Source organism: Onychostoma macrolepis, chromosome 12 (genome assembly GCF_012432095.1).
Source record: "Onychostoma macrolepis isolate SWU-2019 chromosome 12, ASM1243209v1, whole genome shotgun sequence".
In the NCBI taxonomy this organism is placed as follows: domain Eukaryota; kingdom Metazoa; phylum Chordata; class Actinopteri; order Cypriniformes; family Cyprinidae; genus Onychostoma; species Onychostoma macrolepis.
The window spans coordinates 1,792,170-1,820,000 of NC_081166.1; the positions used below are offsets into that span (position 1 = coordinate 1,792,170).

At 36.0% G+C, this 27,831-nt stretch overlaps 2 protein-coding genes across 11 annotated transcripts in view; both read left to right on the forward strand.

The window, feature by feature from the left end:
• dlg5b.1 (discs, large homolog 5b (Drosophila), tandem duplicate 1) overlaps positions 1–20,159 on the forward strand; it is a 53,694-nt gene extending 33,535 nt beyond the window's left edge. The window contains exons 17-35 of the mRNA XM_058793419.1: positions 2,616–2,715; positions 2,980–3,092; positions 3,882–3,904; positions 4,556–4,677; positions 8,100–8,180; positions 8,268–8,427; positions 8,864–8,941; positions 10,032–10,194; positions 10,277–10,410; positions 10,489–10,626; positions 12,213–12,393; positions 12,477–12,625; positions 13,634–13,804; positions 15,197–15,393; positions 15,468–15,611; positions 15,753–15,880; positions 17,098–17,207; positions 17,560–17,669; positions 17,756–20,159. Of these exons, the coding sequence (XP_058649402.1) occupies positions 2,616–2,715; positions 2,980–3,092; positions 3,882–3,904; positions 4,556–4,677; positions 8,100–8,180; positions 8,268–8,427; positions 8,864–8,941; positions 10,032–10,194; positions 10,277–10,410; positions 10,489–10,626; positions 12,213–12,393; positions 12,477–12,625; positions 13,634–13,804; positions 15,197–15,393; positions 15,468–15,611; positions 15,753–15,880; positions 17,098–17,207; positions 17,560–17,669; positions 17,756–17,859 (2,406 nt within the window). The 3' untranslated portion in view covers positions 17,860–20,159. The remainder of the gene's footprint in view (positions 1–2,615; positions 2,716–2,979; positions 3,093–3,881; positions 3,905–4,555; positions 4,678–8,099; positions 8,181–8,267; positions 8,428–8,863; positions 8,942–10,031; positions 10,195–10,276; positions 10,411–10,488; positions 10,627–12,212; positions 12,394–12,476; positions 12,626–13,633; positions 13,805–15,196; positions 15,394–15,467; positions 15,612–15,752; positions 15,881–17,097; positions 17,208–17,559; positions 17,670–17,755) is intronic.
• A 1,198-nt stretch (positions 20,160–21,357) lies between these two features.
• Positions 21,358–27,831, forward strand: part of LOC131550869 (calcium-activated potassium channel subunit alpha-1a-like) — a 102,101-nt gene continuing 95,627 nt past the window's right edge. For 3 of the 10 annotated variants that reach the window (XM_058793335.1, XM_058793337.1, XM_058793336.1), the window contains exon 1: positions 21,358–22,170. In XM_058793335.1, the coding sequence (XP_058649318.1) occupies positions 21,904–22,170 (267 nt within the window). In that variant the 5' untranslated portion in view covers positions 21,358–21,903. The remainder of the gene's footprint in view (positions 22,171–27,831) is intronic. The other 7 variants (XM_058793340.1, XM_058793339.1, XM_058793341.1 and 4 more) reach the window with 5 other exon arrangements.

Sequence of the window (27,831 nt, forward strand, 5' to 3'; positions counted from 1 at the left end):
AATGACAGCCAGAAATATCAGGATTGTAATTTTACTATTGTTTTGTAAAAAAAAAAAATAATAATTATAATTATTATCATTATTATTATTATTTAATGATAACTAATATAATAATTTTTTTTTGCAGTACAACAGTATTATTGCAGTAGAAATATATTTATTTATTCATCTGTTTAATTTTTAGAATTGAAATCATTAAAATATTGGTTTTAATAAAATTTGTGAATAATAATAATAATAATAATATTCACAATTTTTATTTTATTATTTTGATTATTTATTATTAAAATTATAAATAACAACAACAATAATAATAATAGTAATTATAATAGTAACTATTATGATTAGTAGTATTATTAAATACATATTTATTTTTATTGCAATAGTAATATATTTTAATAATATTCTTTATTGATTTGTTTTATTTCTATAATTTCAATATTAAATACAAATATTTTGAATTACAATAATAATAATAATTATTATTATTCAAAATATTATTCTTATTATTCAAATGATTTATTATGGACCCTTTTCACAAGACTGTGATGACACGTTTAACGGTCATCACCATTGTAAATCCTCAAAAGTTTTTCATATTTATATATTTTTAAAAATGTATCTACATGTATAACACTATTCTTTGTATTATATTACCTTTGCATCAAATTACAAAAAAACTAGTTAACACTAATGCGAGGGTGTTTCTAATGCAGCGTCTGTGGGAGGGACGGTAAGTTTGACATCGTTCTCTCTTCTGACTGCCGTTATCAGTCTCTCTCAATTTTTTTTCCGTTTTCTGAAAGTCATGAAAACACTTTCATTGAGTTTTTCTTTTGGTATTTTTAGCAAATGGGAATGCAAAATATATTTGTGGTACTCTCCCGTTCACTGCTCTTCAGGTTAACCCAACTAATGACGACTTCCGCTGCTGAGAAACCCAGAAATGTGAAAAGGTCCATTTAAATGATAAATATCAATAATGAAATAGTTATTATTATTATTTAACAAAATATTATTTTATATTTTCATTTGTTTTTAATTATTCAAAATATTTATTTTATTAGTATTCAAATTGTTCCTTATTATTTCAGTTATTTAAATCAATAGTAGTTTTTTCATTATTATTAAATTTACATAATATGTGATCCTGGAGCACAAACCCAGTCATAAGCAGCACAGGATAGCCAACAATAGATTGCATGGGTCAAAATTATACATTTTCTTTTCTGCCAAAAATCATTAGGATATTAAGTAAAGATCATGTTCCATGAAGATATTTTGTATATTTTCTACCGTAAATATATCAAAAGTTAATTTTGATTAGTAATATTATTAAATACATATTTATTTTTATTGCAATAGTAATATATTTTAATAATATTCTTTATTGATTTGTTTTATTTCTATAATTTCAATATTAAATACAAATATTTTGAATTACAATAATAATAATAATAATTATTATTATTCAAAATATTATTCTTATTATTCAAATGATTTATTATGGACCCTTTTCACAAGACTGTGATGACACGTTTAACGGTCATCACCATTGTAAATCCTCAAAAGTTTTTCATATTTATATATTTTTAAAAAATGTATCTACATGTATAACACTATTCTTTGTATTATATTACCTTTGCATCAAATTACAAAAAAACTAGTTAACACTAATGCGAGGGTGTTTCTAATGCAGCGTCTGTGGGAGGGACGGTAAGTTTGACATCGTTCTCTCTTCTGACTGCCGTTATCAGTCTCTCTCAATTTTTTTTCCGTTTTCTGAAAGTCATGAAAACACTTTCATTGAGTTTTTCTTTTGGTATTTTTAGCAAATGGGAATGCAAAATATATTTGTGGTACTCTCCCGTTCACTGCTCTTCAGGTTAACCCAACTAATGACGACTTCGCTGCTGAGAAACCCAGAAATGTGAAAAGGTCCATTTAAATGATAAATATCAATAATGAAATAGTTATTATTATTATTTAACAAAATATTATTTTATATTTTCATTTGTTTTTAATTATTCAAAATATTTATTTTATTAGTATTCAAATTGTTCCTTATTATTTCAGTTATTTAAATCAATAGTAGTTTTTTCATTATTATTAAATTTACATAATATGTGATCCTGGAGCACAAACCCAGTCATAAGCAGCACAGGATAGCCAACAATAGATTGCATGGGTCAAAATTATACATTTTCTTTTCTGCCAAAAATCATTAGGATATTAAGTAAAGATCATGTTCCATGAAGATATTTTGTATATTTTCTACCGTAAATATATCAAAAGTTAATTTTTGATTAGTAATATGCATTGCTAAGAACTTCATTTGAACAACTTTAAAGGTGATTTTCTCAATATTTAGATTTTTTTGCTCCCTCAGATTCCAGATTTTCAAATAGTTGTATCTCAGACAAATATTGTCCGATCCTAACAAACCATACATCAATGGAAAGCTTATCTATTTCTAAAAATTTACCCTTATGACTGGTTTTGTGGTCCAGGGTCACATATATCATAATATCAAATTGACTAGCCAACTGATCTGTGCAACTCCTAACTGGTACTGTACCTCTGGTTTATTACACTCAATCTGTTTTCCTCTGCAGCAGAGCTTCTCTCATGATGAACAGTCTCCTGAACCTGTGGATCTGGTTCGGTTTTCTCCTTTCCGTTCAAACCGTCACAGCTTCTCGCCTGTACAAGCACGTGAGTTTGACACCATTATGTTAGTTGAAAAAATAGAGTCAAAAATGAAAATGTAGAACACAAAAGTAGATGTTCATGCTGTTTTCTATTCAGTGAAATCTATTGATTTTTTTTCATTGATTTCCTTTGTGTGAGTTTTTAAAACAAGTTAAAACAAGCAAAGCATTATAAAAGCTGTTTTGCCTGATGCTTCTGTATTTTAAAATTATAATATTTGCTTGTGTGATGCCAAAAACATTTATTGGTGTATTTGTGTGTGTCTAGACACCACTCCTAGAACGCTGTCTCCATACCCCGCCGTGACCGCAGTGATGAGGAACCCAGTGTACACGGCCTGGAGTCACTGCGTCAAAACCACCAACTCTGCTTCAGTTCCAGCACACACACACACACTCAAGTCAGGTACACACACACACACAGTCAGGTACACACACACACACAGTCAGGTACACACACACACACAGTCAGGTACACACACACACACACTCAAGTCAGGTACACACACACACACACTCAAGTCAGGTACACACACACACACACACTCAAGTCAGGTACACACACACACACACACACACTCAAGTCAGGTACACAGACACACACACACACACTCAAGTCAGGTACACAGACACAGACACACACACACACACTCAAGTCAGGTACACACACACACACACTCAAGTCAGGTACACACACACACACACTCAAGTCAGGTACACACACACACACACTCAAGTCAGGTACACACACACACACACTCAAGTCAGGTACACACACACACACACACTCAAGTCAGGTACACACACACACACAGTCAGGTACACACACACACACACTCAAGTCAGGTACACACACACACACACTCAAGTCAGGTACACACACACACACACTCAAGTCAGGTACACAGACACAGACACACACACACACACTCAAGTCAGGTACACACACACACACACTCAAGTCAGGTACACACACACACACACTCAAGTCAGGTACACACACACACACACTCAAGTCAGGTACACACACACACACAGTCAGGTACACACACACACACACACACACACTCAAGTCAGGTACACACACACACACACTCAAGTCAGGTACACAGACACAGACACACACACACACACTCAAGTCAGGTACACACACACACACACTCAAGTCAGGTACACAGACACACACACACACAGTCAGGTACACACACACACACAGTCAGGTACACACACACACACACAGTCAGGTACACACACACACACACTCAAGTCAGGTACACACACACACACACACTCAAGTCAGGTACACACACACACACACTCAAGTCAGGTACACACACACACACACTCAAGTCAGGTACACACACACACACACTCAAGTCAGGTACACAGACACACACACACACACACACTCAAGTCAGGTACACAGACACAGACACACACACACACACTCAAGTCAGGTACACACACACACACACTCAAGTCAGGTACACACACACACACAGTCAGGTACACACACACACACACTCAAGTCAGGTACACAGACACAGACACACACACACACACTCAAGTCAGGTACACAGACACACACACACACACTCAAGTCAGGTACACACACACACACAGTCAGGTACACACACACACACACAGACACAGACACACACACACTCAGTCAGGTACACAGACACACACACAGTCAGGTACACACACACACACTCAAGTCAGGTACAGACACAGACACAGACATAGACACAGACAGACACACACACAGTCAGGTACACACACACACACTCTGATGCATTGCATCTGTTCTGATGTGAGACGCTGACTCTGTCTGTTCTCTTCAGTCCGCAGCACCAGGGCCGATGGAGTGTGGATCTGAACCACAAGCGCTCCGGTGAGCTCTTCGACGGCTCCCGCGGATCAGTTCAGCACAACACCAACTCCCTGCCCTCCAGCGCGAGACAGGGTCTGTACCCGACACCAGCTCTGCTCTCTCATGCTGCAGTCACTGTTATTTGATGATGTTCTGTAGTGAGCATAGCTTGCACTAACACTAGAGAAACTTTAAGGTGTTCCTGCATTTTTCCACCACAATAGAAGCTTTATTTTCACAACAGAAAATAAAAAAATGAAGACCGCTATAAATTTTATTTGGTAAAATGAATATGATGATGATGATGATGATGATGATTATTAGTATATTATTACCATTAGATACTCAATTTTTATTTTATTATTTTGATTATTTATTATTAAAATTATAAATAACAACAACAATAATAATAATAATTATTATTATTATTCAAAATATTTATTTTATTAGTATTCAAATTGTTCCTTATTATTTCAGTTATTTAAATCAATAGTAGTTTTTCATTATTATTAAATTTACATAATATGTGATCCTGGAGCACAAACCCAGTCATAAGCAGCACAGGATAGCCAACAATAGATTGCATGGGTCAAAATTATACATTTTTCTTTTCTGCCAAAAATCATTAGGATATTAAGTAAAGATCATGTTCCATGAAGATATTTTGTATATTTTCTACCGTAAATATATCAAAAGTTAATTTTGATTAGTAATATGCATTGCTAAGAACTTCATTTGAACAACTTTAAAGGTGATTTTCTCAATATTTAGATTTTTTTGCTCCCTCAGATTCCAGATTTTAAAATAGTTGTATCTCAGACAAATATTGTCCGATCCTAACAAACCATACATCAATGGAAAGCTTATCTATTTCTAAAAATTTACCCTTATGACTGGTTTTGTGGTCCAGGGTCACATATATCATAATATCAAATTGACTAGCCAACTGATCTGTGCAACTCCTAACTGGTACTGTACCTCTGGTTTATTACACTCAATCTGTTTTCCTCTGCAGCAGAGCTTCTCTCATGATGAACAGTCTCCTGAACCTGTGGATCTGGTTCGGTTTTCTCCTTTCCGTTCAAACCGTCACAGCTTCTCGCCTGTACAAGCACGTGAGTTTGACACCATTATGTTAGTTGAAAAATAGAGTCAAAAATGAAAATGTAGAACACAAAAGTAGATGTTCATGCTGTTTTCTATTCAGTGAAATCTATTGATTTTTTCATTGATTTCCTTTGTGTGAGTTTTAAAACAAGTTAAAACAAGCAAAGCATTATAAAAGCTGTTTTGCCTGATGCTTCTGTATTTTAAAATTATAATATTTGCTTGTGTGATGCCAAAACATTTATTGGTGTATTTGTGTGTGTCTAGACACCACTCCTAGAACGCTGTCTCCATACCCCGCCGTGACCGCAGTGATGAGGAACCCAGTGTACACGGCCTGGAGTCACTGCGTCAAAACCACCAACTCTGCTTCAGTTCCAGCACACACACACACTCAAGTCAGGTACACAGACACACACACACACACACACACACACACACACACACACACACACACTCAAGTCAGGTACACAGACACAGACACAGACACACACACACACACACACACACACACACACACACACACACACACACACACACACACACACACACACACACACTCAAGTCAGGTACACAGACACAGACACAGACATAGACACAGACAGACACACACACACACACACACACAGACACACACACTCAAGTCAGGTACACAGACACAGACACACACACACACACACACTCACTCAAGTCAGGTACACACACACACACACACACACACACACACACACACACACACACTCAAGTCAGGTACACAGACACACACACACAGTCAGGTACACACACACACACACACACACACACACAGTCAGGTACACACACACACACACACAAGTCAGGTACACAGACACACACACACACACACACACACACACACTCAAGTCAGGTACACAGACACAGACACACACACACACACACACACACACACACACACACAGTCAGGTACACAGACACAGACACACACACACACACACACACACACAGTCAGGTACACAGACACACACACACACACACACACACACACTCAGTCAGGTACACACACACACACACACACACAGACACACACACACACAGGTACACACACACACACACAGTCAGGTACACACACACACACACACACACACACTCTGATGCATTGCATCTGTTCTGATGTGAGATGCTGACTCTGTCTGTTCTCTTCAGTCCGCAGCACCAGGGCCGATGGGTGTGGATCTGAACCACAAGCGCTCCGGTGAGCTCTTGACGGCTCCCAGCGGATCAGTTCAGCACAACACCAACTCCCTGCCCTCCAGCGAGACAGGGTCTGTACCCGACACCAGCTCTGCTCTCTCATGCTGCAGTCACTGTTATTTGATGATGTTCTGTAGTGAGCATAGCTTGCACTAACACTAGAGAAACTTTAAGGTGTTCCTGCATTTTTCCACCACAATAGAAGCTTTATTTTCACAACAGAAAATAAAAAAATGAAGACCGCTATAAATTTTATTTGGTAAAATGAATATGATGATGATGATGATGATGATGATTATTAGTATATTATTACCATTAGATACTCAATTTTTTATTTTTTGGTACAGTAGCATTATTACTATAGTAACATTTCTTTATTGGTTTAATTTGAATTTAATAAAAATATAATAATAATAATAATAAAACTAATCATATATTATTGTAGTAATAATATTGCTAATAATAAAACATTATAGTAATAATAATAATTTATTGGTTTATAATAATGATTTATTTATTTGTATAATGCAATTAAATGAAAATAATATTTAAATAATAATTTTATTTTGATATTATTATATAAAATACTCTTTTATATTTTACGGTGCAGTAGTAATACTATAATAATAATAATAATAATAATTTCTTTATTGGTGTATTTTTAATAATTTAAGTAAACAATAATAATAATAATGTTGTTTAGTAAATTATTATTATTATAATTTTATCAAATTATACAATTAAAGAAATATTATTAGTATTAAATACTCTGTTTTTGTTATTTTACAATGCAGTAGTATTCTTATGATGTATTAATTTATTAGTTTAATTATTATCTTTTCATTTTATTATAAGTATGCCCCATGAGTGGGTTTGCAACTTTGTCAGCTTTTGCACCCTAATGAGTTAGCATCGCTATTTTAAATTTCAATTTAATTAGTGATAAAATCTATTGTGAGTGATTGGCAAAACTTTAATCATAACTGTTAATATAAAATCTTTATTAATTAATGAAAAGTGTGTGGGTGACAAACACAATCTAAAAATGCAGTCTTCTATATTAATTGCTGATCTGAATGATAAAAGCGTCTGCTAAATGATTAAATGTAAATGTAATTGTGGATGACTCTGAAGCCTGCGACCTGTGATTGATAATGATTTTGTGTTTGTGTCCATAGGTTTGTCTCAGTACCGCGAGCAGCGTATTAAGATTCCCTCCACCCCTCGCTACGCACGCTCCGCTCACGGCTCGGATAGAGGTGCTGATCTCTCTGATTCACATCATACTTCTGCGCTGTTACATGAGTGATGGATGTGCAAATAATCGTACAAATTGTGTGTTTCAGGATCTCTGTCTCACTCGGAGTGCAGCAGCCCCAGTCTGGTAACTCCGCCCCTCTCTCCTCTGGACGCCGCCTCCTTCAGCAGCAGCCAATCACAGGGCTCCATCTCCGCCCAGACCAGGCTATCAGTCAGTCCTGTGCCAATAGACAGGAGGAGGGACAGGTAGAAATAGAAATATCAAAATTTACCCTCCGTCATCATTTACTCACCCTTATACAAACCTGTGCTGATATTTTTCCATACAACACAAAGAAGAGGAAGAATCTTACAAAAAAAAAAAAAAAAAATACAAGACAATTTTGCATTCCAAGTCTTCTGAAGTCATATGATGCTTTATGTAAGGAACAGACTCAAATTCATAAACATTTACTGAAGCTCTGAAATCAAATATGGCACGTTTTGACGTTAGAAACATAATCATATGGGTTTATAATAACATGAAGCTGAGTAAATATGGTGCATTTGGTTATTTTGTGCCATTCTCGTCGTCCTCTCCTAGTTTATTTAGCTCAGATCTACTTGACTCCTTATTCTCCGTTCTAGTCTGTCTGTCTGTTCTTCTGCCACGTTTCTCTCTCTGTTCTCCTTCCTGCTCCAGATGTGCGTTGCGTAACAGGTCTTACCTGAAGCTTTCTCGAGCTCAGAGATCGTGGTTTGCGTCTTTACGGACCCTGAGGTTTGTTCACTGTGCAGTGAGAGCAACTCTTTCCCTGTTTAAGTGAATTTCTTTGATCTGTTTGCTTATTCCCCCTGTTTTTATGTCATGTCACTTTCCTTTAAATGCACGCTATTGAAGTGTGACCTGCTGTTATTTAGGTAGCTTAGGGCTGCAACAACTAATCAATAACATGTATAATCGTCAATAATCAATAATAATGAAAATAATCATCATTAATGATTCATATATTATGAATAAATTAAAATTTTATTTAGAAGGCATCTTTGACGCTTTTATTTATCAGTGAAATATTCAAATTATGATTACTTTGATTATCAATTATTTGCAAAATATCCACCAGTCATGTCACTTTGCAGTCCTGAATAACGCATTTCTGTGTACAAAACTGAAATTTGCATAAACCATAAACCAAGTTACATAAACCAAGTTATCAGATGACATATTAAAATGCAACATTGTAACATAAGTAATTGTATCTTATGAGCGCATAAATAGTAACTATATAGGGATTATTGTAATGGGGTATAAATATAAAATAACCTCTTACAGGTTTACATTTAGTCTGTGCTGAAAATGTATTGTTTATATTTTAACACTTTTTTCACAATGTATAGCATTAGCTTTTAATTTGTACATTGTTTGTACAACTTTTATATTTGTATCTATTTGTAATCACACACACACACACACACACACATATATATAATATAATATTTATTATTAGTATTATATATGTATTTATGTTTGTTGTGATTAATCATGATTCATTACAGAAAAATGTGATTTTAATACTTTTTTAATCAACTGACAGCATGTGTGTGTATGTATGTGTGTGTATATATATGTATGTGTGTGTGTGTTTAATCAGTGTTTAATCAATGATTGTCACTGATAATATCTATAAAGCTTGAACCTGGAATATTTTGATACATTATACAACAGATGAACACGAATCTGTTATGCAAACCTGTTATTCTGTAAATAACTGAAAACAGCAGTAAATGCATGTGTGAGCGATTGTGATAGTTTGGTTCTGTTTTGTTCCTCTGAGACGGACTGCTTTGATGGACGGTTGTTTGCATTGTAGGCCGTACATTGAGGAGCCACGATGTGTCACTATCCCCAAAGGGGCGGAGCCTCTGGGCATCTCTATAGTGGGTGGGGAGAATGGCGGCATCTTTGTTTCCAAGGTAACGGGAGGCAGCATCGCCCAGCAGCACCACCTGGAGTTTGGAGATCAGCTTCTGGAGGTGCGTCAGAAGACACTCAGAGAAATACAGAGCTTATCGTTAAACTGAGCACGTGTGAATCTCTCTCTCTTTCTGTCCTCAGTTTAACGGCATTAATCTCAGGAACGCCACGGAGCAGCAGGCCAGACTCATCATTGGGCAGCAGTGTGACACCATCACCATACTGGCACAGTACAACCCACACATGTACCAGCTGGGCAATCACTCCCGCTCGAGGTACAGCGCACGGTACACGTGACTCTGTCATGCTTTAGAAGCACTGTGTGAGTGTCCTGACGTGTTCATTTCTGGCAGCTCTCGGATGGAGTCGTCCATCAGCTCTCACTCGACACCCGACACGCCCGACTCCAACATCGACACGCTCAGCGAACAGGACGAGGGCACCATGACTCCGCCCTCCAAACAGGCCACGCCCACAGCCAGCCCTCACAGGTAACAAACACTCTGGGCTTGAGAGTTGCGTGGACTATTTCATATTTATACATACAGGGGAATCTTTTCTGCTTGATTCCAGGGTTTCTGGTGGTCTTAATTCAGCCTTCCACAAATTAAGGCCTAAAAAGGTCTCAAATCGGAGCAGAAAGTCTTAAATTCATAAAGCAATGGCATTAAATGTTGCATACATAGCAAAGAAATAAATATCTTCCTCAGTATTTTGTTTTGTTGTCTAATACAAATATCTAAACATCCTTAAATCAAGTTTTGTTTTCTGAGAAATTGAGCAAAATTAAGTGAGTTTATGGCTAAAATAATAACCAATATCTGTCATGGGGAATGAAAACTTGTTTTCCCTTTGAATTAATTAGATTTTTCTGAGCCCATTGACTGATATTTGTTCTTGTTTTAATCATAAACTCAATGTATTTTCATCTTTTTTTCATAAAACAAGAATTGTTCGATGTATGATTGAGTCTTAAAACATTTGCACTGGAAGACAAGACAAAAGCACTGAGGATAAACATCACTTTTGTGTGGTGTAATCAAAAGGTACTTTCATTCTTTGAATTTTCTTTACTTCGTCTTAAAAGGTCTACCTTCACAACACCTGCAGAAACCCAAGTAAATTAAAATAAATTAATAAATGAATAAATAAAATAAAAAAACATTTCATTTCATCTGTTTGCCAAGGCAACATTTCTCATTTTAATTTAGTATAATTTGATATACTAAAATAACAAAAAAAAAATCAATAAAATAAAAAGAATAAAAACCATGTAGACATAAGTAAAACAGAAACTACTAAAAATGACCAAAACACACAACAAAATTACTTAAACTTTAACTGAAATGATGAAAACAGACATTGAAAAAAACTGATGCAAAATATTAATAAAAACAATAACACTTCCCAGGATATGCATGGTTATTTTTTGTTTTTTTCCCAGTTGTTCTTCAGGTTATTTCAGTTGTTCCTACATTTATGTGGAGATTGACAATACATTTTATTACAAATGTGACCCTGGACCACAAAAGCAGTCTTTTAAGTCGCTGGGGTATATTTGCAGCAATAGTCAAAAATACACTGTATGGGTCAAAATTATCATTTTTTCTTTTATGCCAAAAATCATTAGGATATTAAGTAAAGATCATGTTCCATGAAGATATTTTGTAAATTTCTTACCGTAAATATATCAAAACTTCATTTTTGATTAGTAATATGCATTGCTAAGAACTTCATTTGAACAACTTTAAAGGTGATTTTCTCAATATTTAGATTTTTTTGCACCCTCAGATTCCAGATTTTCAAATAGTTGTATCTCAGCCAAATATTGTCCGATCATAACAAACCATACATCAATGGAAAGATTATTTACTCAGTTTTCAGATGCTGTATAAATCTCAATTTCAAAAAATTGACAGTTAAGACTGGTTTTGTGGTCCAGGGTCACAAATGCTTTTTTTGTTTGTGAAAACGTTTGTATTTTTGTAATTTTCTCTCACTGTCATCAATGTTGCATCCTGAACACGCCCACTGCTCTGATTGGTCTAACTGTGCTCTCTGCTCTGTGATTGGCCAGGGATCGGAGCGAGGGCAGGAAGCATGCGGAGCCGAGGCTGGTGGTGCTGAGGAAGACTCAGGTGGATCCGGGGCTGAAGATCTGTGGAGGAAACCTGACGGGGGTTTTCGTGGAGGCTCTGGAAGAGGACAGTCCTGCTCGAGGAGCCGACGGCCTGCAGCCGGGAGACCTGATCCTGGAGGTACTGGTCCAGCAGAAGCAGCCTCACGTTACCCTGTTTGACAGTGTGCTGGATGGAGTTGTGATGTCATTTCCTGTTTGCAGTGTAACTCGGTGAGTTTGAAGAATAAGACTGCTGAGGAGGCGTATCTGGAGATGCTGAAACCCGCGGAGAACGTCACCCTCAGAGTCCAGTACCGACCCGAACACTTCAGGAGGGTCAAAGACGCACTCGGAGACGGTTTTTACATCAGGTAACAGACCTGTCTGTTGGTCAATCAGGAACCGTTCCAGAGTTTCGACTGGAATACAGAATCATCCTTCCTTAATTATTCCATTAATTATAAAGATTAATGCTATTTATTGCATTGATTCTGATTGGTCGCTTGCTGCATTTTGTGGTCTAATATTTGTGTATAATAACACTAAACTGTACAATCATTATTTTCCTTTATAGAAAGTATAAGAGTGCATATTTATTTGTTCGCTTCATATTCCTAATGAACCTGTCTGAGCTAATTATGTGACAATCAGACTGTTTACCCTGAGCGATATATTAATATATTATTTTTCTGGATATTTTAATTGACCATTCAATTTTATAAAGAGCACAACTAGATTCATGGACCTCTTTTAGTCTTGTGAGATTCACACGTGCATTTCTCAAGTGTTAAAAAAAATTATTTGTTATTGTTATTTTTATGTTGTTTTATTGGTGGATAAAAATTCTTCTTTCCCTGTTTACTATTATTAATTTATTTGTTTGTTTGTTTAAATTTACCATATGTGTTTATGTAGTTAAATACAGACCACATATCAGTGTTATTTGAGTTTATAATATATAAACTATAAATAAAAAATGATATATAGTTTTATTGATATTTTATATTCTACCATATTTATGTGTTTTCTGTTTTTATTTTTAATTCGTTGAAGTTTTAGTAATTTTGTTGATTTTGTTTACCTTTTTTATTGTCTATATACTTCTTAATTTTATTCATATTTTTAAATTAAGGTTTTGTTTTTAGTTTTAGTTTAATTTTACTTAATTTTTTTTATTTCAAGTAATGATTTTTTTTAAATGGTTTTAATGTTGGTTATCAGTAACTATAATAACCCTGTCACATATAAATATTTACTGAGCACAATAGCTGTTTGGTTCAAATGAAACCGAGCAAATATTAAGATATATTATCAAGGTCCAGCTCATTTGTCTGCATGATGCTTTTCATATTCTTACTCTTGATCTCTTTGTGTTTCAGGGCGTTGTTTGACCATGTTGGTGATTTGGAGCAGGAGTTGAGTTTCAAGAAGGATGATATTCTCTATGTGGACGACACGCTGCCCGGAGGGAATTTGGGTTATTGGTTGGCATGGCAACTGGACGAGAACGCACAGAAGCTGGTGCGCGGACACGTGCCCAGCAAGTGCATGTATGTCTATATGTGCTGTTCATGTAATCATCACTGGTGTTGTTTTACAGTTAAACATGAAAAATTAATTCATCTAAATGTTTAAAATATGATGCACATGATATAGCATGTAGTGTTGTCAAAAATATCAATTTTTTTGATACACATCGATACTGATATATCTGAAACTGCTTCCAGTGTTACACCTTTTGATTACATGCAGTGCTCAGTAATGCTCACACCACCCTGTTTTAAGTAAAAATAGGAAAAATAATACTTCTCTCTAAAGAAATGTGAAATTCTTCAGTTTTTCTGCAGTGTATAGGATTTTTTTTCTTAGGCTCATATGTCATATTAAAGGCATGGATTGATTTTGCATACCTTGTGACAAAAATTAAGAAAGTGCTGTGACAGATTTTTATCATAATATAAAAATTTATAATATAACATTTTCTAACAATTTATAGTTATAGGCCTCCTCCATAGTTTTCCATAAAATAAAATAATAATAATCTAACAGGCCATATAATCAAATAATAAAAAATAAATGAATAAAATAAAAATGAATAAAAACTATGTAGACATAAAAAAAACAGAATCTACTCCATAGTTTTCCATAAAAAATAATAATAATAATAATCGAAATATATTTATTCTTAATGATCTTATATTTATTCTTAAATTTGTTCTATTTTTATTTTATATGAAATGGTATTATTACAATAGTATTTTTTTTTTGTTTAATATTTTTGCATACCTCCTGACAAACATTTAGAAATGACTGTCACAGATTTTTATTATCATAATATAGTATTTTATAATAAAACCGTTTCTAATAATTTTGCATGTTAACAGGTCACCCTGTAGTTTTCCTAAAAAATATTATTATTTATTGCTTTTCTAATTTTGTTAGATTTTTTTAGTAATAATAACCGCAATCATAATAATTATCTTTACTCATATTGATATATAAACACAAAATGTTTGACCAAATTGTGCAGACCTGCAAACAAGCACAATAAACCTGCAATTTAAAAAAAAAAATCATTTGTTTGTTTGTTTTAAAATCCCATTTTAAATTGCAATTAAATGTATATATTTAATTTATATATATATATATATATATATATATATATATATATATATATATATATATATAATTTTATTTATTTATTTATTTTTAATTTTTTGACTTTTTTTTTTTTTACCAAAAATTGCAATTGAATTTTTCCCCAAATTGTGCTAAAATCTAAAATTTATGCCGTTATTATTGTGGCAGTTTTTCCCCGAGGTATTGAAAATGAGAATTTTTAAGGTATTGTATTGAAGTCAGAAATCTCTGTATCGTGACGCACTAATAGCATGCATGTATCTTATAAGCTGTTGTTTGTGTGTGTGTGTGTGTGTGTGTAGGATGGATCAAGATTCCCAGCGGCGGTACAGCGTCACAGACGGTAAGGACGACAGCAGTTCCGGTAAAACACTCTCGGCCGCGGCGCGCCGATCCTTCTTCCGCCGTAAACTCAAACACAAACGCAGCAGCTCCAAAGACGGCCGAGACGCTCCGGCGGCAGACGCCGTCAGCACAGACTCCGTGCCCTACATGGACGGTGAGAAACAACACGTGTAGTGAGCGAAACTTCACGTTTATCCTCAGCGTCTCATTTACTCTTTGTTTGTTCAGACTGTCTGAGTCCGGCGTATCAGCGCGTGCTAAAAGTGGAATCGACCAATCGCAGGCCGGTGTTGATACTGGGGCCCCTCGTTGAGCCAATCAAAGACATGCTGCTCAGAGAGGCTCCTGGGAAATACTGCCGCTGTTTACCTGGTGAGATCCACTGACATCTGACACGTAATGGAGTTTAAAGCATTCATAACAACTTGAGCATGACTGGGTTTTCAATTCTGACTGCGGGACACTAAGATGATGATGTCAAATGATTTCTCACTCGCTCTTCGTGGTGTTCAGAGGGGATGAAGGCGACCCAGCAGGCCATCGAGCGAGGCGTCAAAGACTGTCTCTTCATCGATTACAAGCGCCGGAGCGGCCACTTTGATGTGACGACGGTGGCATCCATTAAGGAAATTACAGAGAAGGTGAGCGAGACACCAGACTCTTATGAAACAACGCTATTCCAAACGCTGACTGAATTATTTTCAAATCGAAGTGAATAGAAACACCGATATCTTGCCTGATGCCATGAATATGTGTTACGTTTTGCTTAGACAACAATGACTAATTTAGGATCATTTTAAAAAGAGAATCTAATGAGAATCGCCACTGAGCATGATGAGAACACCTCAAAATTAAAACATCCGGACACATTAAGATGGACAAACCTGGGTTGAAAATGCCTTAATTGTCATTCATATACATTTATTCATTTGTCAGATGCTTTTTATGCAGAGCAACTAACAAATGAGGAAATTTAAGCAAGAAACTCATGAAAATAATGTATCAATGGCCAAAAATGGTTGTGGTTCCTCTTTATTATAATTTTGTCTACTATTATATATGTATGTCTATATATATATATATCTTAAGTCCTTTTTAAATAATACCTTTTGATAAAATTAAGTTTTTTCATACTTAAAAACATTTTCATTATTTATTTATTTATTTTATTGCTTATGAATGATTGATCCTTTCATAGATTTGATATGCTAATGATAAAAATAAATTGAAGGGGATAATTGTGTGAAATACATTCAATTATTAATCTCTCATAACATTTACATTTTTAAACCTAATAGCAGTTACAATTGCTGGACATGTTTTGTCCCATGTCTCAAGAATAAGTGAGATGTATATTTTTATATATATATATATGTGTGTGTATATATGTGTGTGTGTGTATATATATATATATATATATATGTATATATATATATATATATATATATATATATATATATATATGTATATATATATATATATGTGTGTGTATATATATATATATATATATATATATATATATATATATATATATATATATATATATATATATATATATATATATATGTGTGTATATATATATATATGTATATATGTATATATGTATATATATGTATATGTATATATATATATGTATATTTCCTGACATTTATATATATTTCCTGACATTTGTGAGAAAATTGTCATTAAAATAATATATCAATTCTGAAGAATCTTAATCGTTCGAAATTAATTTTCATTTTCTTAATGTAAAACATAAGTAAATAATCTAATGAATGATGTATCTATTATTATAAAGGTTTATGAGTATGTTACTCCAGAGGTTGTGCTGAGGTCATGCTGTCTCTCTCTCTCTCAGGACTGTCATTGTCTGCTGGACATCGCACATTACGCCATCGAGCGCCTGCACGTCGTCAACATTTACCCCATCGTCATATTCATACGATACAGAAACGCCAAGCAGATCAAGTAAGTGACGTCTGCCTTTGGATGTTTACTTAAACACACATTTATGTCTCGTGTTGGTCCTGAACATCCCTTTTTCCATCAGTGCTCAGTCTTTCTCTCTCATGACATCTTTATATTGCATTGTCCTTGCAGGCCACATACACCACGATGTCTGATTCATTTTCGAATGATTCTTTATTATGAATCAGTCTAATGACTCGCTCTACTAAAGCCACACTGAGCTCAATTAGTCAGTGACTTTGATTACTAATGAGGGAGTTGCCTAGACTCCTCGCCGCTAGAAATGAACATTTAGCTGTGCTTTCAAATGCATTTGACTTGCAGTAGCTGAGTCTGTGTTTTATTCACTCAGGGAGCAGAAAGACCCTGTGTATCTGCGAGACAAAGTGTCCCAAAAACATTCCAAAGAGCAGTTTGAGTCTGCGCAGAGGATCGAACAAGACTACAGCAAATACTTCACAGGTCTGAGACGCGCACACGCATGCTTTTACACGATTACGCACACGACGGCGTGCTGGTGAGTGATGTGTGATGCCGTTCTGTTGCAGGCGTCGTCCAGGCCGGCAGTCTGTCCAACATATGCACTCAGATCATGGCCGTCGTGGACCAGGAGCAGAACAAAGTGCTTTGGATTCCTGATGGAAGCATGTGAAGAACGATAAACTGAGTCCACACACATCCTTCACAACACCCTGCTGAAAAATGATCTACTTGCTTAGCCTTTTTGTTGTTTTTCATTACAAATATCTAAAGATTCTTAAATTACATTTAAGGAAAGAGACTTGATGTGCTCACCTTCAGGCCATCCAAGATTAGGATGAGTTTGTTTCTTCATCAGATTTGGAGGAATGTCTCAGCAATGGATGCTCTGCAGTGAATGGGTGCCGTCAGAATGACTGCTGATAAAAACATCACAATAATCCACACCACTCCAGTCCATCAGTTAACATCTGGAGAACACAAAAGCTGGAACAAATCCAGCGTTGAGACGGTTTTAACTAAAACACGAGTCTATAATAACGCTTCCTCCAGTGAAAAAAGTGGTCTGGTCTGAATCAGGAGAGAAATCTGCAGATCAAGCAGCGCTTACAAGACAAAACGGCTCTAAACAAATATGTGGCTGGATTTTGATGAGAGAGACAAGAGAAGATGGACGAGTGCTGTGGATTATTGTGATGTTTTTATCCGCTCTCATTCTGACGGCACCCATTCACTGCAGAGCATCCATTGCTGAGACAAATGCTGAAATCACATCACAACTGTTCCTTTAAGAACCTCAAGATATTAGTACAAGACAAGAATACTAAGTAAGAATAGAATAGTTTTGCAGCGTAATAACACATGGCCACCGATCTCACACTGTTGCAACACTCCACTGCTGTTAATTCACTACACACCTCTAGGGCTGGACGCTATATCATATATTAATTAAATATTAAGTGCTTTATGAGCAGCTATGAATTTCCTAACGGTTTAATATGTTTTTATTTGGTGGTCAAGCTTCATGATGGATTGCAATCAGTCGATTCAATGATTTGCATCCTCACTCAGACTCGTGTCTTTTTGTTGCTTATAAATATAATTTAATGTAAATATCACTGTTTTGACTATATCGCCCAGCCCTGAACAAACACTCCTCGCACACACAAACTCTCAGGCAACGATCACAACTGTTAGATGAGCAGCAATATCCTCCATTCACTGTGTTTTCACTGTGGTAACACTAATTTATGAGGGCTTTCATGTAGTTCTTCGTGTTTACAGAGGTGAGGTTTATGAACCAGCTTACTTGAATGTTTAACTTCGTGTATCTGTCCCCGTATGGGTCTGATCCGATCCGATCGGGGCATGCTAGTTCAACACAGACGCTCAATTTATGGTTTTCTGAGGTTAAAAATACTGACCGTTAAGTTTGTTTTCTGATCGCTGATCATGTTAAAGGGTTCATTCACCCCGAAATGAAACTTGTGTCATCGTTTATTCAAGCCTGTATTCTGTGGAACACAAAAGCAGATGTTTAGCAGAATGTTTGAGCTGCTCTTTTCCACACCGACAGGTTACCGTGCTTCAAAAATCATGTATTTAGAGAGCTTTTTCAGGGTTTTTTTTCTCACTCAAAGTTGTCGTATGAAGTGCTTTTTTGATTCCTTTTCATTGCACAGAAAAGAGCAGAGTGAACTTTCTGCGATCTCCGGGTTTGAAACGACATGCAAATATTTTTCATTTTTGGGTGAACTATTCCTTTAAGCTTTAATGTAGCAGTTTCTGTATTTCACTTTCTTTTAAGTGTTCTTGTTTTTATTTAAATGAACGATGCAATAGTCTGCTGCATGATAATTTTACTATATGCTCTGATTATTTTTACTGTCTGGTTCATTTGTAACTCTAATTTAAATGTCTTTTGTAGTCGAGTATTAGGCAGAGCTGAATGCTTCTTCGTAACATCGTAAAAGCTCCTCTCGTTTTCAGAAACAAACGTGCCAAATGCTTTCTTCTGCTTTGCCTGTATTTTGCACTCATTTGGATGGAAAGGTAGACAGACCTACTTTATTAATCCCAGACGGGAGATTGAGTAATCCTCGTTCAGGAATAGTTAGTTAATCCTCTCTCTCTAGTGAAAGCTTTGGTACTACACTAGTCTTCCTGTTTACCTTACAAAAGGATGTTCGCTGTGACATCACTTCCTGTTCTGACCCGTGTTGACCAATGAAACGAGTCGTCTGGTTTATCTTCATCAACGAAGATTGAAAGTCTCACATCATGTAATGTTCTTCCACTCCTGCCGATAATGACACTGATGTTGAATTGGTGCAGATGCTCAGATTGTAGCTGGAAACAAACAAACATATAATTCCATTGTTTTATAATGATATAACACCCTGGTACTTTCACATTTAAGACAAAAATATGATTTTGTAATTGTTACATTAATAAAGTCTAAATTAAACATGACCCAGCATATTTTACTGTGTAAACATATATTTATTTTTATAAAATGATTGTCTTTTTTCTGTGTGTATGTATTGAGTCTGTAGTTTATGCTGAATTCATGGACAACTTGGAGCCATGAGGAAAGTAAAAGTCTCAAATATTCTATAAACATGATTTAATGTAATGTGTGGTGTGTCCCAGAGCTAATATGATGATGCAGTTCCTGTGAGGAGTCACCAGATGGCATCATATCCTTCTTCAGCCTCATCTCCATAACCAGAATTATATAAACATCACATCAGGTGAAATATTATTACTGGCTGAGCTGATCAGCGGAAAATATCATACGGCAGAGGGAAGATTACTTGTTATCATACAAAAGGAAAAACAAGCACAACTTGATCCTAAATGTGGCTTCGAGTGACTTTTAATTGTTTCACTTGCAAAATATCAGTGATGCAAATTTAGGTTAAAAATAAGCTTATTTGAAGCCATAGAGACAAAATAAAAAGGGTTTTCATCTTGCAAAATGTAACACATGTTGATCTGACTGCACAATAATTGAGGCGTTCGTATCATAGTTGTAAATGTAATGAGACTTTCAGTCATTTACTATGGTAACCATGGTGTCCTTGAAAATACCATATTTTGGTTACCAGGGTGTGATTATGGGTTTAGCTGGTCCCTGAGCAATAACAATCACTTTAACAATGAAAAACGACTTTTACAGTGTGTCATCATAGTCATCAACAAAAGTCTTGTAAATGTGTTTTATTTTTACATCTCAGAATTTGAGATCTTCAAGGACAAGTGAGGAGCTCCTGTTTTGAATCACTTTCATAAGTTGATCTTGCTTTTTACTGTGAAATAATACTATATATATATATATATATATATAGGTACTTTGGTAGTAAATGACTTCCTGTCAATAATCGGTTAAGACTGGATTAAGATTTTTACGAACTATGTAAAAAAAAAATTCAAAGACATTTTAAACTAAAAAAAAAAAAAAAAAAGGTAGGCTATTTGTGTTTATATTTGTGTTTTGTAAATCTATAATAAATAATGACAGTAGGCTACCGTTCGATTTCCAGCTGTTGCCATGGTTACGTTCTAATCGAAAGCGGCTTCGCGATCGTCAATTTATCGCGCTAACCAGCTTGTAATCGTACTTTTTATGGCTACTGAAACGTTTTAAATGTGTTTTAAATATTTTTCATGCCAACTTGCCATAATCCACAACCTAAAAACTAAAGCTACTTCTCTCAAAACTGTAGTTACCACGACAGATTTCTGTAAAATAATAGCGACTGATGGATGTTTTGACTATTGGCGGGGTTTGGAGACGTTCTGACGGGCATCAGACAGACTGGCTCCGCCCTCTGGCACCTGTAAATCTGCCCTGAACGAGACGAGTGGATAGAACGGAGCTGAACGCAACACGTTAGTGAATGAGAGCGCACGGAAGATCCGCGCCGTTCGCGGACACTCACGCAGGCTTTAAATCGCGGGGATGTTTTCCATCATGATACATATCCAGCGTGCGACCTCGTTTAAAGACGCGACGAAGCGTTTCTAGTAGGAGTTTGGGTGCGTTTTGAGTGCGACTTTTCAGCTGCGCGTCACCGGTTGCGCGGAGAACCGAGCAGCGGGCGAAAGCGCAGAGCGCGGCGGGAGGAGAGTGCGCACACGCGGGGCTCTGCCCTGCCAAACATGGCTGATCGTCGGGAGCGGGGCGCTGCAGGGATCTCCAGAAAGACGCTCGATGCTCCCCACTGAAGAACCAGAAGATGATGATGGTGATGAGAAGCGGCTCTCCACAATAATGACTTATCCGTCCTCGGTTCGGAACATGGCTGTGATCATCCCCTACACCAGTGATATACCCTGTGACCCCAAAGGCCAGAGGATGTGGTGGGCTTTCCTCGCCTCCTCCATGGTCACTTTCTTCGGGGGTCTGTTCATCATCCTGCTGTGGAGGACCCTCAAGTACCTGTGGACGGTGTGCTGCCACTGCAAGGGTAAAAAGAAGGTAAAACGCCCCAATGACACCTGCTTTTAGGTCAAAAGTTTGGACGCGCTTCACTGATGTTTTCGTGATCTTATAAACCTGTGATCCGCATGCAAATTACTTCACAAAATACTTCTTCAGCTTTGAAATCACCTCTTGTTGAAGTTGGTTGATGCATGAACTCAAAGAGTTTTTATAACAGCGGCACTACATCATATTTGTGTTTCTCATCACTTTACTGTTATTCTAACAGGTGGGCAACAGGTTGTGCCCAAACTCTTGACTGAGCAAATATGGAAATCGTTTCGGATTGAAATTCGTGCCGAATGTGAATGTATAGTTTGTCCAGCTCTGAAGTGTGTATTCTTCTGCATATGTGACCCTGGACCACAAAATCGGTCATAAGGTCATTTTATTTTTGAAATTGAGATTCATGCATCATCTGAAAGCTGAATAAATAAGAGACAATATTTGTCTGAGATACAACTATTTGAAAATCTGGAATCTGAGGGTGCAAAAAAATCTAAATATTGAGAAAATCGCCTTTAAAGTTCTCCAAATGAAGTTCTTAGCAATGCATGTTTCTGATCAAAAATTCAGTTTTGATATATTTACGGTAGGAAATTTACAGAATATCTTTGTGGAACATGATCTGGTTAACATGATCTACTGATTTTTGGCATAAAAGAGAAATGTATAATTTTGAGCCATATAATGTATTGTTGGCTATTGCTACAAATATACCTGTGCTGCTTATGACTGCTTTTGTGTTCCAGGGTCACATATTGCTCTTCGTGAATGCTTGAGGAGAGTAAAACCATTTCGTGCTCTTACTAAAGTCATGTAAATAGTTAAAAAAAAAGTGTGAGAAAATAGGACTTGATGAACTTTCAATCTCTGAAGTGTGAAATGAGCGTTTTACTGATAAAATATGAAACATGTTGCTTTGATGAAGCAGCCACCAAACTGTAAAGCGTAATGTGAATGAAAAAGTCTAGAAAAGACTAGTAGCTTGTTGTTCTACATGGCAGCTAATAGGCAGTTTCAAAGTTGGTTGCTAAGGTGTTCTAGGTGGTTGCTAGGCAGCTTTAGCAGTTGCTAAAGTCTTCTAAATTATTGTTAGGCAGCTGATAAGAAGTGGCTTAACTTGTTTGTTGTCTTTGTCTGTCTTTGAACTTCCGTTATTGACATTTGTTAAACAAATAAGTCTATGATTTTTATCTCTGGGTGGTGAAAAGTTTCTCTATAGACATTATGCACCAGAGAAACAGTGCACAGTCATCTTTAAATCTCTGTCTTTTAACTTCCATTTTTGCGTAGCTCTGTAGCATCACTGTTAAAGAGCTGGTGACGTGGATTTACTTATTGTAGAGTTAACGAAAATTATCATGTGCATTGTAATGTTTGAAGCGAATGCCATAACAAATGTCAGTAGACCGGGCAGATTTTAAAACAAGTGGTTCATTTATAAATTTGTAAGACGTGGAAATACGAAGCGGAAAACCGAAGACAATAAGCATGCGCAGCGCTGGAAAGGGGCGGGGCTACATAAGGTGGGAGGTGGTTAAAAATAATTTAAAATTTTGACAGTCCTAAGGCATTGGCTGTGTGATGAATCCTATTAAAATGCAGTTAGAATGACCCTATAATTCAGTTTATACAAGCAAAAAATGCTGTTTTCCTGAATATCAGCACATGAGCACGATTGCAAATTAGATCACTTGAACAAACAAGATGTTTTAAGTGAATTACACCGTACTAGACAGTCACAATGTTGTCTGTTTTACTCATGAAATAGTTCCAAAGAAAGCCAGATCAGAATATTTGTACATTTTAAAGAAACACTGCAGTGTTTTGTTCCTGAATGAATCTGTTTTTGAATGAATCATTTGAGTCAGCGATTCAATAATCGATTCATAAAGACAGTTGCTTGCTTTGTTTCTGAACGTTCTGAATGAATCGTTTTAAATGAATGATTCAATGAATCACTTATTAAGACAGGGTCGTACCAGCACAAAATTACACTCTATTAATTATTAATTATGGGAAAAATCACGGAAAATATTGATATATCATTCTTGTCAATATTGCACACTTCTTCTTTCTAACCAGTTATTAAAGACTAATGAGTGTTTTTAAAGAATCTGCTGTGCACAGTTGTACATTTACACCTGTATCTGTTTGAAAGCTGTTGATTTGACAGGAACACAGAGAGCAGAGTCGTACGAGAGCTTCGCTTGCGTCTTTTACCCATGTTTGACATGGAGCCAGTGGTCAGGAATAGGCTGAGTTTTCACTGCCATTGTGTAGTCTGCCCACACACACACACACACACACACACACACCACAGCTGTTGCTTTCATTACAGGCCTGTCAAACATAGTTGTGTTCTGCCAGACGTTTCAGGAAGCCTTTTTCTCCCGTTCAGACCTCAGCGGCCTGTTTCCACTCAAACACACGGCTCTGATTGAACTTGCTGATTTAATGTCAGCATCAAATCAATCATTTGCTTATTTTCTTAATACATGTTCCTGCTCTGATTAAGAGTGATTCATCTGTGACTGTCCTGAACTGTGACGTCAAACACAGCAGACAGAGAAAATATAAGCCTATTTCATGATAACCAGACATCTAAACATCATCTGCTTTATTGCAATATATATGATATTATGGTGCAATATAGATCCTTGGCATATTTGAAATATATGTATTTTTGCTTTCGCATTTGCTTCCCCAAAAATCCCTAAAACCTTTTGTAATACATTTGTAGTTTGGCGATTCATTTTATTTATGTAAAATTAGTTTGTATTTGAAACATTTCTATTGAATTTGAGGTTAAATACGACATTTATTCATCTATTTACATCCACACTTCTGCTGTTTTTATAGTGATAGTTTACCCCAAAATAATCATTCTGAATTTGTAACTCACTCTCATGTTGTTTAAAGTCTGCCTGTTTCTCTCTTCTCAAAAATGCCTTTAAAGTTGTCCAAATTAAGTTCTTAGCAATGCATATTACTAATTAAAAATTAAGTTTTGATACATTTACGGTAAGAAGTTTACAAAATGTCTTCATGGAACATGATCTTTACTTAATATCCTAATGATTTTTGGCATAAAAGAAAAATCGATAATTTTGACCCATACAATGTATTTTTGACTATTGCTACAAATATACTCCAGCGACTTAAGACTGGTTTTGTGCTCCAGGGTCACAAATAATTAGCAAGCTTTGATGGCAATTAAAATATTAGCTATTCCCACACAAATGTGCATATATTTACAATTTTATAATGTTATAAAGAGCTAGAGAAAGAAATTAAAAAAGCCACTCATGCATAAATGACGCAACTAGGTGTGTGCGATATTGGCAAAAAAATGATATCTCGGTATTTTGGGGACTTTGTTGATAATGATAATGAAACGATAAATAAGACACTAAAACTGCCAGTAGGTGGCGGCAAGTCCTTGTCTTAATGAGTGATTCATTGAATCATCCATTCAAACGATTCGTTCAAAACCGCTGATTTGTTTAGAAACAAATCAAGCGACTGTCTTTAGAACTGGATCATTGAATCACATTGCATGCTTTTGGACTGTGAAGACGTGTTTTTTTTAAATACTTAAAATTGTTTTTATATATATACTTGATAATGTCAGCTTGCACATTGTTAAATCAACAATTATGATATTATCACAGACGATAAATATCGCACACCCCTACACTCAACTACATTGCACTAAATGTTATTGTTCTACTGATAGATGGTCTCCTTAACGTTACAAGGTTGTCAGTTCAGTTCAGTTCAGTTCCAGTCTGTCTGCAATAGAGTGGTTTGAGTGACTTTATGTCTTTCCTGAACCATGTAGAATGGAATAGAATAGAACAGAACAGAACAAACTGGTATTACACTTCACATTCTGTCCCTCTCACTTCGCTTTAGTTGCTTTTGTGTTCCACAGAAGAAAGTCAATGATAACAGAATGTGCATTATTGGGTGAACTGCCTCTTTAATACAAGATTTTGTCATTGTTAGAGCATATATTTTTTTTACAGTGATTTACAGCTGGTCGTTGCATTAATTGCAGCTCTCAAACTGTCCATCTCCTCTCACTTTCTCTGTTTTCATACATGCATCTTCCTCATTCAAACTGCCGTGTCACTCTCCTGTAGTGTGCGTGAATCAGATACTTGTTGCTAAGCAACAGGCAGCATATTCATTATTGAGCTGGGAAATATCCCCTTATGTAATTGTGCTTTTCTAGAGACCACACACACACTCACCTGTCAGAGTGTGTGATTAGAGTGTGTTTTCTTCACCACAAACGCATTTACATTCAGAATCTACAGGCTTCTCGCACACAATCTGAGCCAGAAATAGAAATCCAGTCTGATCTCCTTCAGATGGGTTTGATAATGTTCATATTCAGATGTTGTTTCACAGGATTCTGCTGTTTGTTAATTAGTTTTGCTCGCACATAATTAAAGCATGGATACACATTATAAAAGACTGCAAACACAGAATTTAAATCCTAGTGAGATGCCTACATACTCAGCTACCTTCTCTAAGTGATCTCTTCTGCTCACCAAGGCTGCATTTATTTGATTAAAAATACAGTATAACAGTAAAAATGTGAAATATTATTACAATTTAAAATAGCGGTTTCCTGTGTGAATATATAGTAAAATGTAATTTATTTCTGTGATCAAAGCTGAATTTTCAGCATCATTACTTCAGTCTTCAGTGTCACATGATCCTTCAGAAATCATTCTAATATGCTGATTTTCTGCTCAAGAAACATTTCTGATTATTATCAATATTGAAATCACTTGTGTTGCACAATAGTTTTGTGGAATATTGAAAATTCAGCTTTGATTACAGCAATAACATTACATTTGAACAGATATTCACATAGAAAACAGTTTTTTTACATTGTAATGTGTTTTTTTTTTACTGTATTTGTGATCAAATAAATGCAGCCTTGGTGAGCAGAAGAGACTTCTTTCGAAAACTTTAAAGGGGTCATATGATGCTATTTTAAAGATCATTATTTTGTGCATGCTTTAAAGGTGGGGTAAGTGATTTCTGGTAGCCAATGTTGATATTTGAAATCACCAAAACAAACACGCCCCTACCCCAAAAGGGTCTTGCCCCTATTTTGATAGCTCCGCCCCACACATACGTACGCAAACCAGGCAACGATAGTTCTGTGAAACAAAGCAAAACCAATGTTACTCACCGATCGAGAAGAAACAAAGCAACCTCGGCGCTCCTGCAGTTCTCTCCAGCGCTGGAAAGCTGATCCGATGTTTACACGAGTCCTACTTCTTGCCTTTGCTGTGTATCAGTGTAGACAGACTTTAGCTGGTGCGGCGCGGCCGGTGTAGACACAGTGTAAGTCTTCTTTTGTTCCGCAGACGTTTTCCTCTTTTGTTTTTTATCCGCTATTTCTATCTTTCTGTCGTCGCACGGCTAATGTCCGTCATGTGCACTGATGAGCGCTCTCTCCTCGCATCATGAGTAGACACGCCCCTTACTGCTGATTGAGTTTGTTTTGGTACTCGGCCCTGACTCGTTTTCTAAAGCGTTTTTGAAAAAATGCATACCCCGCCTTTAATGTCCAAAAAAACACATTATTTTTCAAATACTGTACATTATTGTAGTTCCTCTATGCCCTGC